The sequence below is a fragment of the Metarhizium acridum genome, assembly GCF_019434415.1.
Source record: "Metarhizium acridum strain ARSEF 324 chromosome Unknown scaffold_141, whole genome shotgun sequence".
Lineage (NCBI taxonomy): Eukaryota > Fungi > Ascomycota > Sordariomycetes > Hypocreales > Clavicipitaceae > Metarhizium > Metarhizium acridum.
Window position 1 is genome coordinate 486,126 of NW_027094020.1, and position 15,195 is coordinate 501,320.

At 51.7% G+C, this 15,195-nt stretch overlaps 4 protein-coding genes across 10 annotated transcripts; all 4 read left to right on the forward strand.

Annotated features, from left to right (window-relative positions):
* The first annotated feature begins 33 nt into the window (after positions 1 to 33).
* On the forward strand, positions 34 to 1,963 carry J3458_008805 (uncharacterized protein). Of its 3 annotated transcripts, XM_066119398.1 has the most exons (4): positions 34 to 508; positions 592 to 845; positions 903 to 981; positions 1,068 to 1,963. In XM_066119398.1, the coding sequence occupies exons 1-4, from the start codon at positions 382 to 384 to the stop codon at positions 1,853 to 1,855; spliced, it is 1,248 nt and encodes a 415-aa protein (XP_065975191.1). In that variant the 5' UTR covers positions 34 to 381; the 3' UTR covers positions 1,856 to 1,963. The 3 variants fall into 3 exon arrangements, with proteins under 3 accessions (XP_065975191.1, XP_007808859.2, XP_065975192.1); XM_007810668.2 differs by having other exon boundaries at positions 34 to 845; XM_066119399.1 differs by having other exon boundaries at positions 903 to 1,963.
* A 1,850-nt stretch (positions 1,964 to 3,813) lies between these two features.
* On the forward strand, positions 3,814 to 5,946 carry J3458_008806 (uncharacterized protein). Its single transcript, XM_007810669.2, has one exon. The coding sequence runs from the start codon at positions 4,718 to 4,720 to the stop codon at positions 5,624 to 5,626; it is 909 nt and encodes a 302-aa protein (XP_007808860.1). The 5' UTR covers positions 3,814 to 4,717; the 3' UTR covers positions 5,627 to 5,946.
* Positions 5,947 to 7,036: 1,090 nt separating this feature from the next.
* Positions 7,037 to 11,166, forward strand: PIK1 (Phosphatidylinositol 4-kinase pik1alpha (PI4-kinase)(PtdIns-4-kinase)). 4 transcript variants are annotated; one of them, XM_066119400.1, is made up of 5 exons: positions 7,037 to 7,543; positions 7,656 to 7,842; positions 7,935 to 10,371; positions 10,430 to 10,634; positions 10,697 to 11,166. In XM_066119400.1, the coding sequence occupies exons 1-5, from the start codon at positions 7,464 to 7,466 to the stop codon at positions 10,734 to 10,736; spliced, it is 2,949 nt and encodes a 982-aa protein (XP_065975193.1). In that variant the 5' UTR covers positions 7,037 to 7,463; the 3' UTR covers positions 10,737 to 11,166. The 4 variants fall into 4 exon arrangements, with proteins under 4 accessions (XP_065975193.1, XP_065975196.1, XP_065975194.1 ...); XM_066119403.1 differs by having other exon boundaries at positions 7,656 to 10,371; XM_066119401.1 differs by having other exon boundaries at positions 7,037 to 7,842; positions 10,430 to 11,166.
* Positions 11,167 to 11,524: 358 nt separating this feature from the next.
* Positions 11,525 to 14,903, forward strand: J3458_008808 (uncharacterized protein). Of its 2 annotated transcripts, XM_066119404.1 has the most exons (2): positions 11,525 to 12,086; positions 12,221 to 14,903. In XM_066119404.1, exons 1-2 carry the CDS (start codon positions 11,896 to 11,898, stop codon positions 14,592 to 14,594), a joined length of 2,565 nt encoding a protein of 854 aa, XP_065975197.1. In that variant the 5' UTR covers positions 11,525 to 11,895; the 3' UTR covers positions 14,595 to 14,903. The 2 variants fall into 2 exon arrangements, with proteins under 2 accessions (XP_065975197.1, XP_065975198.1); XM_066119405.1 differs by having other exon boundaries at positions 11,525 to 14,903.
* Positions 14,904 to 15,195: the final 292 nt, after the last annotated feature.

Sequence of the window (15,195 nt, forward strand, 5' to 3'; positions counted from 1 at the left end):
TGCTAAGTCAAGGTGAAGTCACTACGTACAACCAAGCTACTAGTTACTTATTCATCCGGGCAAGTTGTTTCCAGGGTGGTCTAGATCGGGGAACCGTAGTCGGCACCAATATACAGCTGGTGTCACGCTACGGCGTCACTACCACATCGGCCTCTTTGCGCCGACGGCCCAATTTACTCAAGCTCCTCTTCCGACTCCGACAAACATGTGACCCTGACTACTTGTCTCGATGCCCTTTTTGCGAGCCAAAGGCTTTGAATAAACACCAAACAGCCATGGTCCCTTGGCACTCCCTCATTGATTTGATAAATTGACAATTTTTCACTTCGAACAAACATCCAGCAGAACAGGCCCGGGCCCTGAATTGCGGCCGCCGTTACAATGATCCTCAGCCCCGTTTCCCTACTGGACTGCGTGGTCGCCGGAATCATAATCGCGCCCCAAATGCTCTTCACTGTCGGTCCTTTGGTTACTTTGACGGTCATCATCAGAATTCTTCCGTTTCTTTGTGAGTTTCGGCACAGATCCTCCCAATGTGTGTGGTTTTTTTTTTCCCGTGTGGCTCATGATCTGACCACGTCCAACAAACAGTATTTAAACTCCCCTTTCACTTTCTCGCTCGATACGTCAAGCCTCGCAATGCACAGCCGTGGTTTATTGCCGAGTCCAGTGTATTTGAGGACATGGTGATTCGAATCGTCAGATGTGGATTCATGAGTCTTCCCGTCAAGGCGGCCAGGGTCCTCTTTTCGAAGCAGTTTGCATATCCGTTCTTGAAGTGGAGGATGTTCAGGAGCGGTCATTTCAGCTTTCCCGCCCACTTGCAGGAGACGGTTATTGAGCAGGTAAACTTTCCGAGGCTTGATGTACACTGGTGGTAAAAAATGTTGATTGGTAGACAGGGCAATACATCTGCCGCTGGTCTTTGGATTAAGCATGATCCGGAGCAGGAGCCCGATGTGGTGGTCTACTACATTCATGGTATGTGGAACTCACAGCATTCAGGATACTAATGACATTATCGGAATATGTATGATAAATTGCCTCTTTGCTGACCAAGCACCTAGGTGGCGGTTTTGCGCTGGGCTCATGTTACTTTTACTTAGAATTTTTACTAACAATGCATCACTTTCTCCTAAAGGCCGGGTTTGGGAGTCCAGCTATTTTTGCATTAGAATACTCACTCGCTCCCGAGGAAACGCACCCAACTCAGGTCAACCAGGCAGTCCTTGGCTACAGGCACGTTTTGGAAGACGTCAAGGACGCATCCAAGGTGTGCATCGCTGGAGACTCAGCCGGCGGGACTTTGACACTCAGTCTTCTTCTAGAGCTAGGGAAGAAAACGAATGGATTTCGACTGAACGGCGCTACGACACTCGCTGTCCCCAAATTGGCCGTCTTGATCTCACCTTGGATTACGCTCGTTTCAAACATTCACTACCCATCAGAGGTCGACTATTTAGAACGAGACACGTTGTGGAAGTACGGAAAGGCGTATAGAGGATCAGCAGTGCATGACCCTATAGCATCACCGGGACTGTGTGAAGATGGAGACCTCTGGACAGCGGTTAGTCCTCAGCGAGGATACTTTATCGTCTATGGGGAGGAAGAGACGCTTGCACCCGACGCAGAGGCATTCATTCGTCATCAACGAAGAAACAAAATCGAAGTAGACGCCATGGAGTTCAAAGGCGGTATTCACGCATGGCCGGTGGCATCACTAATGCTGTCTGAAACATGGGATCGGCGGTTACAGGGACTCGAATCTATCGTCGGGCAGGTTAGAAAGAAGTTCATTAATGGCATCGACACAAGAAAGAAAAATACTATCTCTGACAAAGAAGCATCAGATTAGATCAAGTTAAAAAAAGAGTAAAATCATAGACAGAACATGATATTTGCAGCTCAGGAACCAGAGCGGCCATCCAAGATGTGCTCGGCTTCGTCACCGCCACGTCGTCTCTGGGGTTTATAAGCTCATGATTTGCATCATCATAAATTCAACGCCGGCAGTGATAGGCTACTTATGCACTGTCCTCTTGGAGGAGAAGCCGTGGGGAATAATTCTTACCTCATGGAACTGGTCTACCACTAAGCAATGTCGAGCCAGCTGTCTCGCAGTGGTGCATGAATATCAGACCATGGGCTCAGCTGATATGGCATCGCCATAATTATCTACCTTCATTAGTAGGGAGGAGAAGGAATGCGGAGGAGCAGGCTTCAATCCATCCGTGAATGGCGGGCAGTCCATGACCTCCGTGACAGACTCGGCGGGAGCCATATTCCCTCAGGCAAGAGCCAGGATGGGAGGCTGCAGTGGTGGCATGCAGGCTTTGCAGGTTTAACCGCTTGGAGGACGTTCCGGTGCGTGTGCCTGATTTACGGCTGAAGAGAACAGCGGCGCCCAACGATGCGGCTTCATGGAGCTCAAAGGAAGGGAAGCAAAAGATGTTGCTTGCGCAAGTGAAGATCAAAGCTCGCCAATAAGCTTTCCAACTCTACGCTAGTACTTCCATGTCAGCAGTGGGGCGGATCTGGCTTCAGTGGCACCTGAACCAAGGTTGACGCACTTGGCTGTCCCCCCTGTTGTTTAGCATGAGCCGTTCAGGCTTTCCACTTAAGCTGCTGGAACTTAGTAATGTTCGTTGGTTGAGAAAAGGTGTTGGAGTTTGTTGGTGACTGAACCCAGACTGGACGATAAACGGCGCCAAAACTTGCGACATCCCTCCACGTCCAGATGTCAGCCGTGGCGCTATCCTCACACTTGCTTGGAATCAGCAAGCGCCGAGTCGACATGGGAAAGCGCAAGTGAGGATACACAAAGGCCTTACCGCTTTCGGCAGCAAGCACCCACCAGCACAGTTGACCCCCTCTGCTAAGTCCACCCCCAGTCTGGTGAACAGAGACGGGACAGTCCAGGCAGACGTCGACTGGCCCTCCATGGTCCTCCTCGGCCCTCCATGGTCATCCTATGGTCATCTGGAGCACGAATGACGGCAGCGTCGCAAAGTCTCAGTCGCACAGATCCTCAAGGCCGTGAAGCTCAAAGGTCCCAACTCCCAACAGCCACACACCCCTCGCGATGCGCATATAAACGGCCAGCATTCCCTCAGCAACGCCGGTCCGATCTGTGCTATAAGGATCCAGCCATGGCCCGCAAGCAACGCGTGTGCACCCAACTCATCAAGACACGCCCTCCTCATCTTCGTCAGCCATACAATACCGGTCGCTGCCGTCAATAGCCTTCGTCATTTTGATCCAGGCAGCGCAAGACAAACAAATAAACGAGCCGCAGCCGCAGCCGCACACAGATCTGGCACAAGGTGAAGGCATCATCGTGCATTTCATCTGGACCACGTACCGCGCACAAAGAACGGTGTGATACCACACGCCCCTCGCAGCTCCCAGCTCCCAGCTCTGGCTTCGAGGCTTCAAGGCTCCCAGGGTCCACGGGTACTTCAGTACAATACGTTGGATGAGGCGAACCTTGTCCACAAGACGAGACACACAAACCACGCACCTCGCTACCACCACAAAGACCCCTGACCTCCTTACCCTTTCGGATCATTTCACATGTCCTTGTTCCCTAGGCCATACACAATTTGGATTATAATTAACCTCCCTGCCCAGAGTTGCAACACGCCGTCGGCCCGCCATACTTCCCACTTCGGAAGTCGCCAGTGCGTCATTGTTGAGCCGTGAGAGGATCGGCAGTAGCAACCAGCATTGAACCATCTGCAGTGCAGGGAAGGAGTCGCCTGGACCTTGTGTTTATAAGTCTCAATCCAACGCCCGACATCCGGATCTTCTCGTGTCGACGCCTGCTCTTTGGCTTTTGGCAGAAACATCCTCTACCGTAGCCGTGTCTGATACCTTTGGCGAGAAATATTTGTCCGTTTCTGGGAATCCGCTGACATTTGGCGGAGTACAATTGTACTTTATCCAAGGACACGTCTTCGCCATAGGTACTGTACACCTTGGCAGGGTCCAGTATTTTCTGTCATCTACTCTGTTTTCCGCCGGCCTCTCTTTACGCACAGGTTCCATTGTCTGGGCCTTATTCAGGGTGGTCCTTATTGGGCGCCTGGTATTCACGCATCCTACCATAGTGCGGCGTACCTGTACTTACACATCAGAACACGTTCTATTGCGGATTACGGTGGCATTGCGGAGCATAGAGCCTGTACGCCATCGCTAAATCACTGGATAATTCGACACGGCAAAACATACATTCTCTGAGCTCGCTATTGGTTGACACACACAGTTCCCAGTGTCAAGGCCGAGCCGTCATAGATCAGTCAACCCCTAGGCCAACCCTATCACTATCGGATGCTATAGGGGAGACGTCGCGATCATCGCTTCTGAGTACTGGTGCATTAACGGTCATTTATATAAGGTGTGTATGTAAATGCGCACATACAAGGCACTTGGATTGGCATCATACAGCACTCCGCACACGTCTGTCTAGAAGCGTCGAAGCAAGGGATTGCCTTCGACATCTACGTCACGGAGCCCAACAGCAACCATTAAGCCAAGCACTCCATTGCCGAAAATCTGACTAATTACGCAGTTAAGTTTGTCGCTTGCCGTTGCAAAATCAAGCTTGGCGGTGTTTAAAGGTCAGGGCGTAACAATACCAAACCGGCGCGCATCTAAAAGCTTCCCAGTTGCAAGAAAAGCAAAAGGGCGGGGCCCCCGCCAGTACAAATAGCCGGCCATGTCGGGAGACGATTCCACCTCAAACTACGCGCCAAAGTCGCCCGACCTTTCTTCTTTCTATTCAAGCGGCTCCGGCCCCACCCAGCCTGCCTCACAACATCCTCTCGGCCACGGCCAAGGTCCAGGTCAATATAAAGTGCAGCCTCCCGCCTACACCTATGGCTCTTCCTACACTCCACCCATGCCACAAACCTCGACTTCTGCTCAGCAACAGCGCATCAAGTCCAAGTTCCCTGCCTACTTTCCACCCGTGCAGCAGCAATACTCACCACCGGGCCACACCTCAAATCACTTAGCACAGCAGCCTCTGCAACAGGACCCTTACCGCTTACAACAGCCCGTCTTCCAGCAGCCATACCTCGGCCAGGTGCATCCCGGACAAATTCAGCAGCGCCAGCACCAGCAGCCGCAACAGCTGCAGTTTCAGCAAGAATCCCCCCAAAAGTCGTCACCGGAGTCACCAGGCTCAGCTTGGCAGGCCGATTCAGAAATGCCTCCGCGAAGAGCTGCGGCACAACCGGCAGCCCCTGCCATTGAGCCATCACCGGTCAGGACCAAGTTTCCCACAGCAAGAATTAAACGCATCATGCAGGCCGATGAGGAAGTTGGCAAGGTTGCACAGCAGACTCCTATTGCAGTGGGCAAGGCCTTGGAGCTGTTTATGATTCAACTGGTCACCAAAGGCGCCGAGGTTGCCAAGAACAAGGGATCAAAAAGAGTTACGGCACCCATGCTGAAGCAGGTTGTCGAAACTGACGACCAATGGGATTTCCTACGGGAAATTGTCGGCCGTGTCGAAAATGAGAAGGAGGGGAGCAAATCCAAGGCCAAGGCTGAAAGTGACAGCGACGAAGACTCTGAGCCAAAGAAAAGGGGTCGAGGGGGTGGCCGTAGGAGGAAGGTATAGACGCGATTGGGTGTATCACGCATTCGATGTTGGATCATGGGCACGCATAATGACTGGAAATGGAAATATTGATGCTGTATTTTATTTTATTTTTCTCGAGGGAGAGTGAATTGGCGTTCGGATCGGTTAGCATAAAACTTTTCGGGCGTTCGGAGCAGCTGGTGTTTCTTGGGCGCGACACGGCGCGAACAGCACCACGCAATGAGGCATATTTGAAGAGTTCATAATGTTGTATAAATTTTCCCTGTCACAGCGTCAACGCTAGAATTTGAGAAGAGCCAATTTTGGCTATTTTGGCTCATTCCCGTGACACAGTACCGAGGGGCGGGTCGCCGTGTTTTTTTTTTGTTTTCTTTTTTACCCTTTCGTCTCCTCCAGCTTGCGAAGCTACCCTAGGCCCAAACTGAAGAGAAAGCAACCCAATTTACGCGCGCCGCCATGACGAGTTATGCTACCAATGTTCGGAGTAGTGGTGGTCAGATTTTTAATTCTTCCTCCTCCGGGTCCTCGCGTGCAATTATTTGTGTGTTTTCATGCTTGGGCCGCGTGTTATGCTATGTCCAGTTTGCCGCACACGGGACCTCGATGTTTCTATGGAGGGATAGCTTCTACTTTAAGATGACAGTTGCTCAGTCTAGAGCTATTGACCTCTTGACCACCCAACGACATGACGCATTCGGGACTGTATACGAAGAATGTGCACTCCATACTTCCCACATGCATTTACTACTGTAAGGCTAAAAAAAAAACCTGGTGCGAGTTGAGCGTGTCTCAAGGAATGATGCTGTCTCACAAAAAAAAAAAAAAAAAAAAAAAGCTCGCGGTATGATACTACTCCGTTCTGCGTACTCCGTATCTATCTATGTCTGGTATTTCCCCCTCCCCCCACCTCTGCCGATCTTGTCGCGAGTCCCTCGCGAGGGACACTTGGGCCTAAAGTGTAGTGGAGCAGTGACCTCTTGAACTGCTGGGAGACTGGAGCAGGCCAAACCCAATTTAGCAGGCGGGCCGTCTTGTCTCAGCAGTACCACGGGCGGTGAACGCTGCCTGTCCGGTATCTGGCGCGCAAACATTGAAGGCAGACCCCACGGAGGAGGTGCAAGTGGACTGCATCATGCCTGGTCTGGTGCGACTTTTGCTGCTCCCTAACCTGTCAACTGTTGGACCCATTCATGAGCCAGGGACCGGAGCTGATATTCATGCGCGTCACGGAAGCATAACATGAGCATAAACAGTCCAAAATATCGTCAACGAAGCTCTGGAAACAATCAAGGCAATGCTCCCAGCCAAATGCTGTTCCGGCGTACATGTCAAATAATAAGCAAACTGTGCCTTCTGAACCACGTCGATGAATACTGTCATTTCATAATTCACCCGTTGACACCTACAATCCACAACCCACACATCCAACAGCCATAAACACAATCCACACCCTCACACCCATGCAAGATCCCCATCTCATCCATCCCTCCAATCCGCGACCCCGTTGCATCAACGCTATCCGTCTTCCCACCGATCCGCTTCCCTTGGTCCCGTCCCCCTTAACCGTACATACCTCAGACGCAGATAGAGACGCAATCGTAATCGCCAGATGTTCCTGTTAGATTATTGCAACCAGAGCACTTCAAACACCGACCACGCCAAGTCACCGAGCTTCAGTCTCAACCCGTGACGTCGCCTTTGCCCCCTAGCCATGCGAACGAGCCACCTGTCTGTTGCAACCTTCGCCCGTGCAAGCTAGATGAGGCACCTCAGCCAACTTGCCTACTGCCGCTAGCTTGTCGCCCTGTCGCCCTGACACCTGTCCGCTCGTCTGCCTTGTTGAAACGAATCCCAAATGTCGTGGGACTTGCTTCAGAGATTTATCGAATCCGACGTCTTCAATTCGAATCCCTTTCTACCAGTCTCATACCTTTCGTGAGTGCCGCTCGTGTCGCTCGTGCTATTGAAGCACCTCCTCCGTCATGCGCTCCCGTATTCCGTCTTCCCCAACCGCAGCATTCAGCTGACCTGCGTCACCTTTCGACAGGCGGTACGCTGACCATGTGGGCATCCACTATGTTCTGTGCCATAAACTGCGGCAATTCCCTTACGAGGATATTGAGTTCTTCCTGCCGCAGCTATGCCACCTTATAATCAGCGTCGACAATGAGTCAATGGCCCTGGAGGAGTTTCTGCTGGATCTATGCGAAGAGTCCGTGACTGCTGCTCTGTTGGTACGTGTCCTACCCGACACCACGGTAACCCGGTGCACGAATCGAACTGGCCCAAGTCCAAACTAACGGCGTTTTCCAATTGAATTGTACAGACTTTCTGGCTCTTCCAGACGTACCTTTGCGATCTTTCATCGAATCCGCAAACCGGAGCTTTTCAAACCTGCCGGAGAGTATACAACAAAGTCCAGCACATTGTCTTTGGTTTGGCAGATAGAGCACGGCATCCAAAGATCAAGGAGAATGTCTTGCCAGTGACTGTCTTGTCTAGCTTCGTTCTCGCCAGTGTTGCGATGCCCATGATTCCGAAGTGGGCGGGACCACTCGCCGTTGCGCAGGCTCGGAAGCCTCAACCTGTTGCCGAGCTTATTCCCGAGATCGACGAGCCTATCAAAACTCCAACGAGAGCACAAACTGTAACGGGAGCGACTTCAAAATCCAGACGGGCCAAAGACGTTAAAAACCCAATTGCGTCTTTGCCGGGTGCTAATGGCCTCAAGGACGGCCGCCCCTCTCCCAGGAGCGTGCCTCATCTGCCCACAACAACCCCATCACAGAAAACCAGAATCGTTTCCGAATCCAAACGACCTTCGGCGTTGGAGTTGGGTTCTGTGGAAGCTCGACTCAGCTCTGCTTCGTTGCCCCTACCTTCGCCACAAACGACGAGCCGTCCTTCGACTCCCGTGTCGGCTGGATTAGCACTTCGATCAAACGAAAGTGGTAACCATCGGCGACACTCGCACAACACCAAGGCTGTCACTGATCCTGCCGATCTGTCCCAAACTCATAAGACGAAACTTTTGCGGCAGCATTACTTCCGCTCCCAGACTCAGTTTCTGACTGCCCTCGAGGGCATATCTAACCGCTTGGTAATAGTTCCGAAACAAGCGAGGATGAGCGCCTTGCGTGCTGAGTTGGCGCTCATTGCGCGGGACTTGCCTGCCGAAGTCGACGTTCCTGTAATCTGCCCTCCAACCTTGGTCAATGGATCGCCTGGAAAGAGTCGCCATCACAGAATAGTGCGACTTAATCCCGCGGAGGCAACCGTTTTGAACAGTGCTGAGAAAGTGCCATATCTAATGATGGTAGAAGTTCTCAGAGAAGACTTCAGCTTTGACCCCGACAACCCCGACAACAATCGACTTCTCACCAAACTATTGGATTCTAATGGCAAGGCGCGCCGGCTTTTTGACTTATCATCCGAGACCCCAAAAATCACGCCAGTTGCACGAACGCCTGAAGCCGTTGCCGACAGCGTTTTTGAACCCACTTCTGGGGATTTGGGAAGCTCGCCTTTGCTAATGCCAGAAGATGACACGCTCTCCAGACCAATGACGAAGCACCATCAAGTCCATACCTCGCAGCGATTGTCAAGTGGAGCTACGACCTCTTCTACAACGCTGGATGCTGCCACTCCTCGTACGTCGGGGCAATCGACATCAAGATCCAGCAGTCCAGGGTCCAGGCGCAAGATGACTCTCACTTTGCCACGGAACGCCTCTGCAGATCAACCTGATTTCTCGGCTCTTGCGACGCACATGCGAACCGCATCTCAGATGCTTGCGCAACTTGATGCAACAAGTGGAAAGCGGCCTCGGCAAGAAGTTGCTGCTATTCGTGCCAAGATAATTGCTAGCATGCAAAGCCTAGAAGAAAAGAGCTTCGACATGGACGACCAAGGACCGACCTTTGACACCATCATTGCCAAGACAAATGCAGGCGCACCTTCAACGGGTAATCCGGATCTGGAAGAGGACGCCTCCATTGATCCGGCGATAAATGCTAGTGCAGGCAGGGAGCGAATGGAAAATGACTTCAAGACTGGGGGTGTTCAACGTCGTGGTGACCGTGACGACCCAAGTGCAGCCGTCTTTGGTGAGGCATGGGAAGCCAAAAAGGAACGCATTCGGAAGTCCTCCCCCTATGGCTGGATGAAGAATTGGGATCTCGTGAGCGTCATTGTCAAGACTGGTGCCGATTTAAGACAGGAAGCCTTCGCTTGCCAGCTGATCGACGTTTGCCACAAAATCTGGTTGGATGCCGGAGTCAACGTTTGGGTCAAGTTGATGCGCATCTTGGTTACGGGCGAGTCATCGGGTCTGATTGAGACCATTACCAACGGCGTGTCGCTCCACTCGCTGAAGCGAAGCCTGACTCTTGCCTCAATAGAATCCGGACAGAACCCTCGGCATCGAATTGCCACCTTGAAGGACCACTTCGTAAAGGCTTTTGGCCAGCCAGATAGCGAGCCGTACAAAGCAGGCGTGGATGCCTTTAAGCGATCCCTCGCGGCTTACAGCGTCATCTCATATGTCTTGCAGCTAAAGGATCGGCACAATGGAAATGTTTTGATCGATAGTGAGGGACATATTATTCACATTGATTTTGGCTTCATGCTGTCGAATTCTCCTGGATCGGTTGGTTTTGAGGCAGCGCCATTCAAGCTTACACACGAGTATGTGAATGTCCTAGGAGGCTTGAACTCGCCAGACTATGATGACTACAAAAGGTTGTGCAAGCAGGCATTTCAAGGTAGGCTCTATGTTGCGTTTGCTTTGACCCAGTATTGCTGTATTCTTACGTGTAGTAGCTCTCCGTCGCTCAGCCGACAATATCATCGACCTGGTGGCTATGATGGGTCGAGATTCAAAGATGCCCTGCTTTTCTGTGGGCGTGGCTCAAGTGACAAATACCCTGAGGCAGCGTTTCCAGCTGCACTTGAGTGCCGATGAGGCAGAGCAGTTTGTTGAGACGGACTTGATTGCCAAGTCGTTCGGAAGCTATTATACTCGTCTGTAAGTCTTTGACGCATGGAGTAACCACGTCTGTTTTCCTCGCTAATGAAATTCAATTTCAGCTACGATACCTTCCAATATAGAACGCAGGGCATTTACTAGCCAGCGAAGAAAGATTTTCTGTTTTTCTCTTCTCTTCTCCTCTCCTCCTTCTTTCAATAGCAAAGAAGATATGCGAGTCCGTTCCAAGGCCCAGGCGGCATCTCTTCTGAAATTTAGTACGGGAGGCTGTTTTGCCAGGGAATGTAGCGCACATGACGGCATATTTGGGATTTTTGTTTATATCTGCTGCATCGAGGCATTTGAGCGGCGTTGACATAGGGTGAACTCATGATTAGATGGTGGCACGCAAAAATGGAAGGAGACGGGATGTTTCAAAGTGGAAGATATTTGGCCCAAGACACGAAGCAGTTGACCATATACAGCGCGGCGGTTTCTGTTTGGTCTCGTACTTTTTTGAGATAACAGGGCACCACCCGCGAACATAAGACTTATGATATAAGGACATGTATGGCATGAGAAAATTTCCGACACATGTTTTTGACTGATATGAGAAGTCGTCTTGCATATTTCGTCGGGGTGTTCACGACATGGTGTTTCTGCACCCAGGCAAGCGCCCAGTTTGCCTGATGCGTCTCAAAACGTCGTCGGCCCTCGGTTCTGTGCGTAAACGTACCCTAGGCAGGTACGCTGGGCATGAGAGAGGCACATACGGAAGTACGTGGGACCTCAGGTACGTACTCCGTACCTGTACGCCAATTGCCCGGGTGAGTTGTCGCTCGCGACGCAACCAGCAATCTCTGAGCCATCACGCCAGTTGTGGCCATGCGAGGCCAATCAAGAAACACGGCGGCGGGTGGTGGCCGGTGGGGGAGCTTCAGCCGCCAAGTCTTCTGTCCCGACATGGATGCTGAGCAGATTTGGAGACAGCCGTTGAGCAGCATCGGTACGACGTGAAGTTTGTTGGCTTTCAGAATCCGACTATCCTGTGCTCTCTCACCCCGTGCTCGGTATCCCGTTTCCATCCTTTCGGACAATATATTTCATCTCGGCTCGCCCAGGCAGACAATACTCTGCTGCATAGACGCGCGGGCCCTTGATATTTCATCATCCGCCCCGTCCTGGGAGTAGGGTTGGCTGGCCATGATGCACCCCGACCCGGCGCAAGGCGATAGATACCATTCTTCCGCATTGCTCTCCCTCTGCATGTCCCATCTGCATCGCTGACTACCAAATTCGCTTTGCTTCATCACTCTCTCGCATGCAAATGAGCCTTGAACCTAACAAGCCAGCTATGGGGGACCAGCAAAAGGATATTCCTCGCAGTACCAGCATTACCGCCTCAAGTAGCAGCACTGTCGTCGGTGGCTCTACTGGCGATGGGGAGGCAAAGGCGAGCCAGAGGGTCAAGAGGTGGGCCCCGAAAGTGCGGACTGGGTGTCTGACTTGTCGGTTCGTTTGCTGCTTTCCTATCCAGTCATCGTATATTGCACTCCCGACGAGGGTGGTGTGTCGTATATACATCCTATCCTTGCTTGTTCTTTTTATAATTGAGCGACAAGGGCTGACCGTTGAGGACAATGCAGGGCTCGTCGTGTCAAATGCGACGAAGGGAAGCCAGAGTGCTACCGATGTGTATCGACGCGGAGATCATGCAAAGGCTATCAAGAGCTCAGCTCCAAGGCAAGCAAAAACAACCTCCAAGGCGCAAGACGTCGAGCTCGTCGTGGTGCAGGACCGTCGCAGCCGCACGGTGACCACGATGGACTCAGTCATAGCACTACCACCAACGCCAGCACAGTTGAAGTCCCCTTCAGCTTCGACCGCAGTCTTTCTGCGTCCTCGTCGATGAACCAAGGGCGAGAACGAGAATCGTCTTCTGAAACACATTCCACGGACCAGAATCTATCGGATCTCTTGGGCGGGCTGAAGGTCAACGAGCAAGGCGTTGCGCCGTACTTGCGACGCAAACCAGTCGGAGACGAACCCTCGGCAGCCGATGACGACGAAGCCGGCAACAACAAAGATGGCGAAGATGACGAATCCGAGTATCTGAATCTTGTTCTGCCCATGACAAAACTTCCCGGTCATAAACTTCAAATCCCCCCTGCGCTCATGCCTGCAGACAGCACAGCACAGCGATATTTCAAGCTCTACTTCGACAATGTCCACCCGTATGTTCCGGTCCTGGATAAGGTGGCTTTCTATCACCAGTGGAATACCCGCCGGGCGTCTATTTCCCCCTTGATATTGGAAGTCGTGTTTGCCATTGGAAGTCGGCTAGGTGAAGATTGTCCGAGAGTTAGCAATCAGTGGCTGGCTCTGGCTTCAAAGCACGCGGATGACTTCATGGACGTTCCGAGATTAAGTACCCTCCAAGCCCTTCTGATTCTCCTCAAAGCTCGGGAAGTGGCTCCCAAACGTGGTTACTTTTACCGCTCGTGGATGATGATTAGTCAGTGCGTGAGAATGGGGAAAGATCTCGGCTTGGACGAACACTATGAGAATCATCAAGCAGGGGACTCTGGTATATGCGACTTGAGTCCTGCCGAATGCCAACTTCATACACGACTCTGGCAGGTCGTTTTTGTTGTTGAAGCAATGATTGGAAATCCTCAAGGCCGGCACGATTTATGCGTGAACGTTGAATCCGTCAACTTCAACGAACCACCACCAAACTCGGCGAGTCCTAGCATTGGGGATGATGACCAGAGCGAATATACCGTGTCTAGAGCCTTTACCTACATGGCTCGTCTTGTACGAAATGTCCGAAACCTGAATGGGATATATCTGAGACTGAGGAAGGGAAAGGACTGGGGCACCCAACCCGAGTATCTGGCATTTGAGCCAAGCATGACCTCATTTCTCTCAAGCCTTCCAGCCGATCTGTTGGTTGAATATCCCGGAGACAACACATCGCCGCCCTGGCTACCATCTGCATTTCTGGGCAATCTACATTCGTACTACCACCTCTCTATTATATTGTTCCACCGAGGGGTTTTGGGATTTCTCGATCCCGTGGTGAACAAGGCCCTTTGGAAGCGGCACATAATGATCTGTTACGACTCAGCAAGATATCTCTGCCGACTCCAAGAGGCAGTCAGGAAGCAATTTGGCATGGTAGGACTGCAGAGTATGCAACGCGGTTACAGCTTTACAGTGTATTCGGGACTCTCGTGCATAGTCCTCCATTTGGTGGCCATTGTCTCGCCGGACCCTGATTTGAACACTGGTGCTCGCGAGTATTTCGAGCGTTGCATGAGGTTGATGGAGGAAGTCATGCAGGCGTGGTGGATGCCGGATTTACAGAAGCAAATCGATGCGTTTAGGGAGGCATTCTCGGCCGACCTAAGCAAACCGTTTGTACTCAGACCAGACTTTCCAAACATTCGTCCGCGGCGATCGCCGTCAAGCCAGCCAGAGAAGCCGCCCCCAATAATAAAACCCGAGCCGGTCGACAGTGTGAACTATCCCTATACCCAGGCAGCAACAGGTCAGCAAGCAGAATCGCCTCTGCTAGACATGCCACAGCACGATCTTGCCACCGGCGCCTCCACGCATCTAGAACCGCAGAATCTACAAATACAGTCATCGCCAACGCACTCCAACTGGAATACAGACCGCATCTTCCAAACCTGGAACTCACTGTTTGGCCCGCCACCACAGCTAGAACCGTTCCCCGGCACTGCTGTACCTCCACAAACTCCCTTGCCCGCCATGGACAATTACACCTTTGCCAATGTATCTTCTGGGCCTGCGGGTGGGTTCCCTCTACCGGACATGCAAGCCCTGGGACCTTCCTCACAGTTGCCTAATTTTGAAAACCCTCCTCAAGTCGGCTTGCAGCCAGAGACGACGCAGCAGTACCCTGCCAATGCGATGCCGGGACTCTTCTCGCCCAGCATGTGGCAGAATTTGGCGGCGGCTATGTACGAAGATGGGCAGAAGCGCCACTTGTAGAAGCACTAGACATGAATGTATTGAATGAGAAAAGACATGTCATGTTTTTGTTGGGAAATTGACCGTGTTCTTTGTAACGGGTGGGGGACGTGGGGGACTAAAAGTTTGGAATTACACGGGGACAGATACTGGGAGGAACTTCTTTGGCCGAGTATGTGTTATTTTAAAGTTTTTTCCAGGAGGAAATCTTTTCCGTGCTGCGTTGCTTTCTATGGAGTAGAGGGACCATGTAGGAAAATTTCGGCGTCATGGACATGTGTCAATTGGAGGAATTGGAGAGAAATTCGAGGAATGATGATAAAAAGCACTTGTTGATTCGATTTTCCCTTGTTGGCTACTCGGTTGTCGCGTGACGAGCACTCAGACACCCAGAGTGTCGGTCAGATCCCCGGCATGCGTCAGTGTCATATCCATTTTGGACCACAGTACAGCTAGGGCTAGGCATTTAATTAGGCTACACCACAGCCTACAGTCATCCCGGCACATTCAAACGTCATTTTCCTTATTGCGTAGCCATCCGGGCTGAACGGACATGTCTGACCTGCTTGTCCAGAATTCTCGATTACAGCGTTGCCCACATAAAATCCAGCACAGAACCATT

Coding starts and splice junctions, on each gene's coding strand:
- J3458_008808 (XM_066119404.1), top strand. CDS start 11,896: ATGCAAATGAGCCTTGAACCTAACAAGCCAGCTATGGGGGACCAGCAA. Junction 12,087..12,220: donor ACTGGGTGTCTGACTTGTCG/GTTCGTTTGCTG, acceptor AGGACAATGCAG/GGCTCGTCGTGTCAAATGCG.
- PIK1 (XM_066119400.1), top strand. CDS start 7,464: ATGTCGTGGGACTTGCTTCAGAGATTTATCGAATCCGACGTCTTCAAT. Junction 7,843..7,934: donor CCGTGACTGCTGCTCTGTTG/GTACGTGTCCTA, acceptor TGAATTGTACAG/ACTTTCTGGCTCTTCCAGAC. Junction 10,635..10,696: donor GGAAGCTATTATACTCGTCT/GTAAGTCTTTGA, acceptor ATTCAATTTCAG/CTACGATACCTTCCAATATA.
- J3458_008806 (XM_007810669.2), top strand. CDS start 4,718: ATGTCGGGAGACGATTCCACCTCAAACTACGCGCCAAAGTCGCCCGAC.
- J3458_008805 (XM_066119398.1), top strand. CDS start 382: ATGATCCTCAGCCCCGTTTCCCTACTGGACTGCGTGGTCGCCGGAATC. Junction 509..591: donor CAGAATTCTTCCGTTTCTTT/GTGAGTTTCGGC, acceptor TCCAACAAACAG/TATTTAAACTCCCCTTTCAC. Junction 846..902: donor AGGAGACGGTTATTGAGCAG/GTAAACTTTCCG, acceptor ATTGGTAGACAG/GGCAATACATCTGCCGCTGG.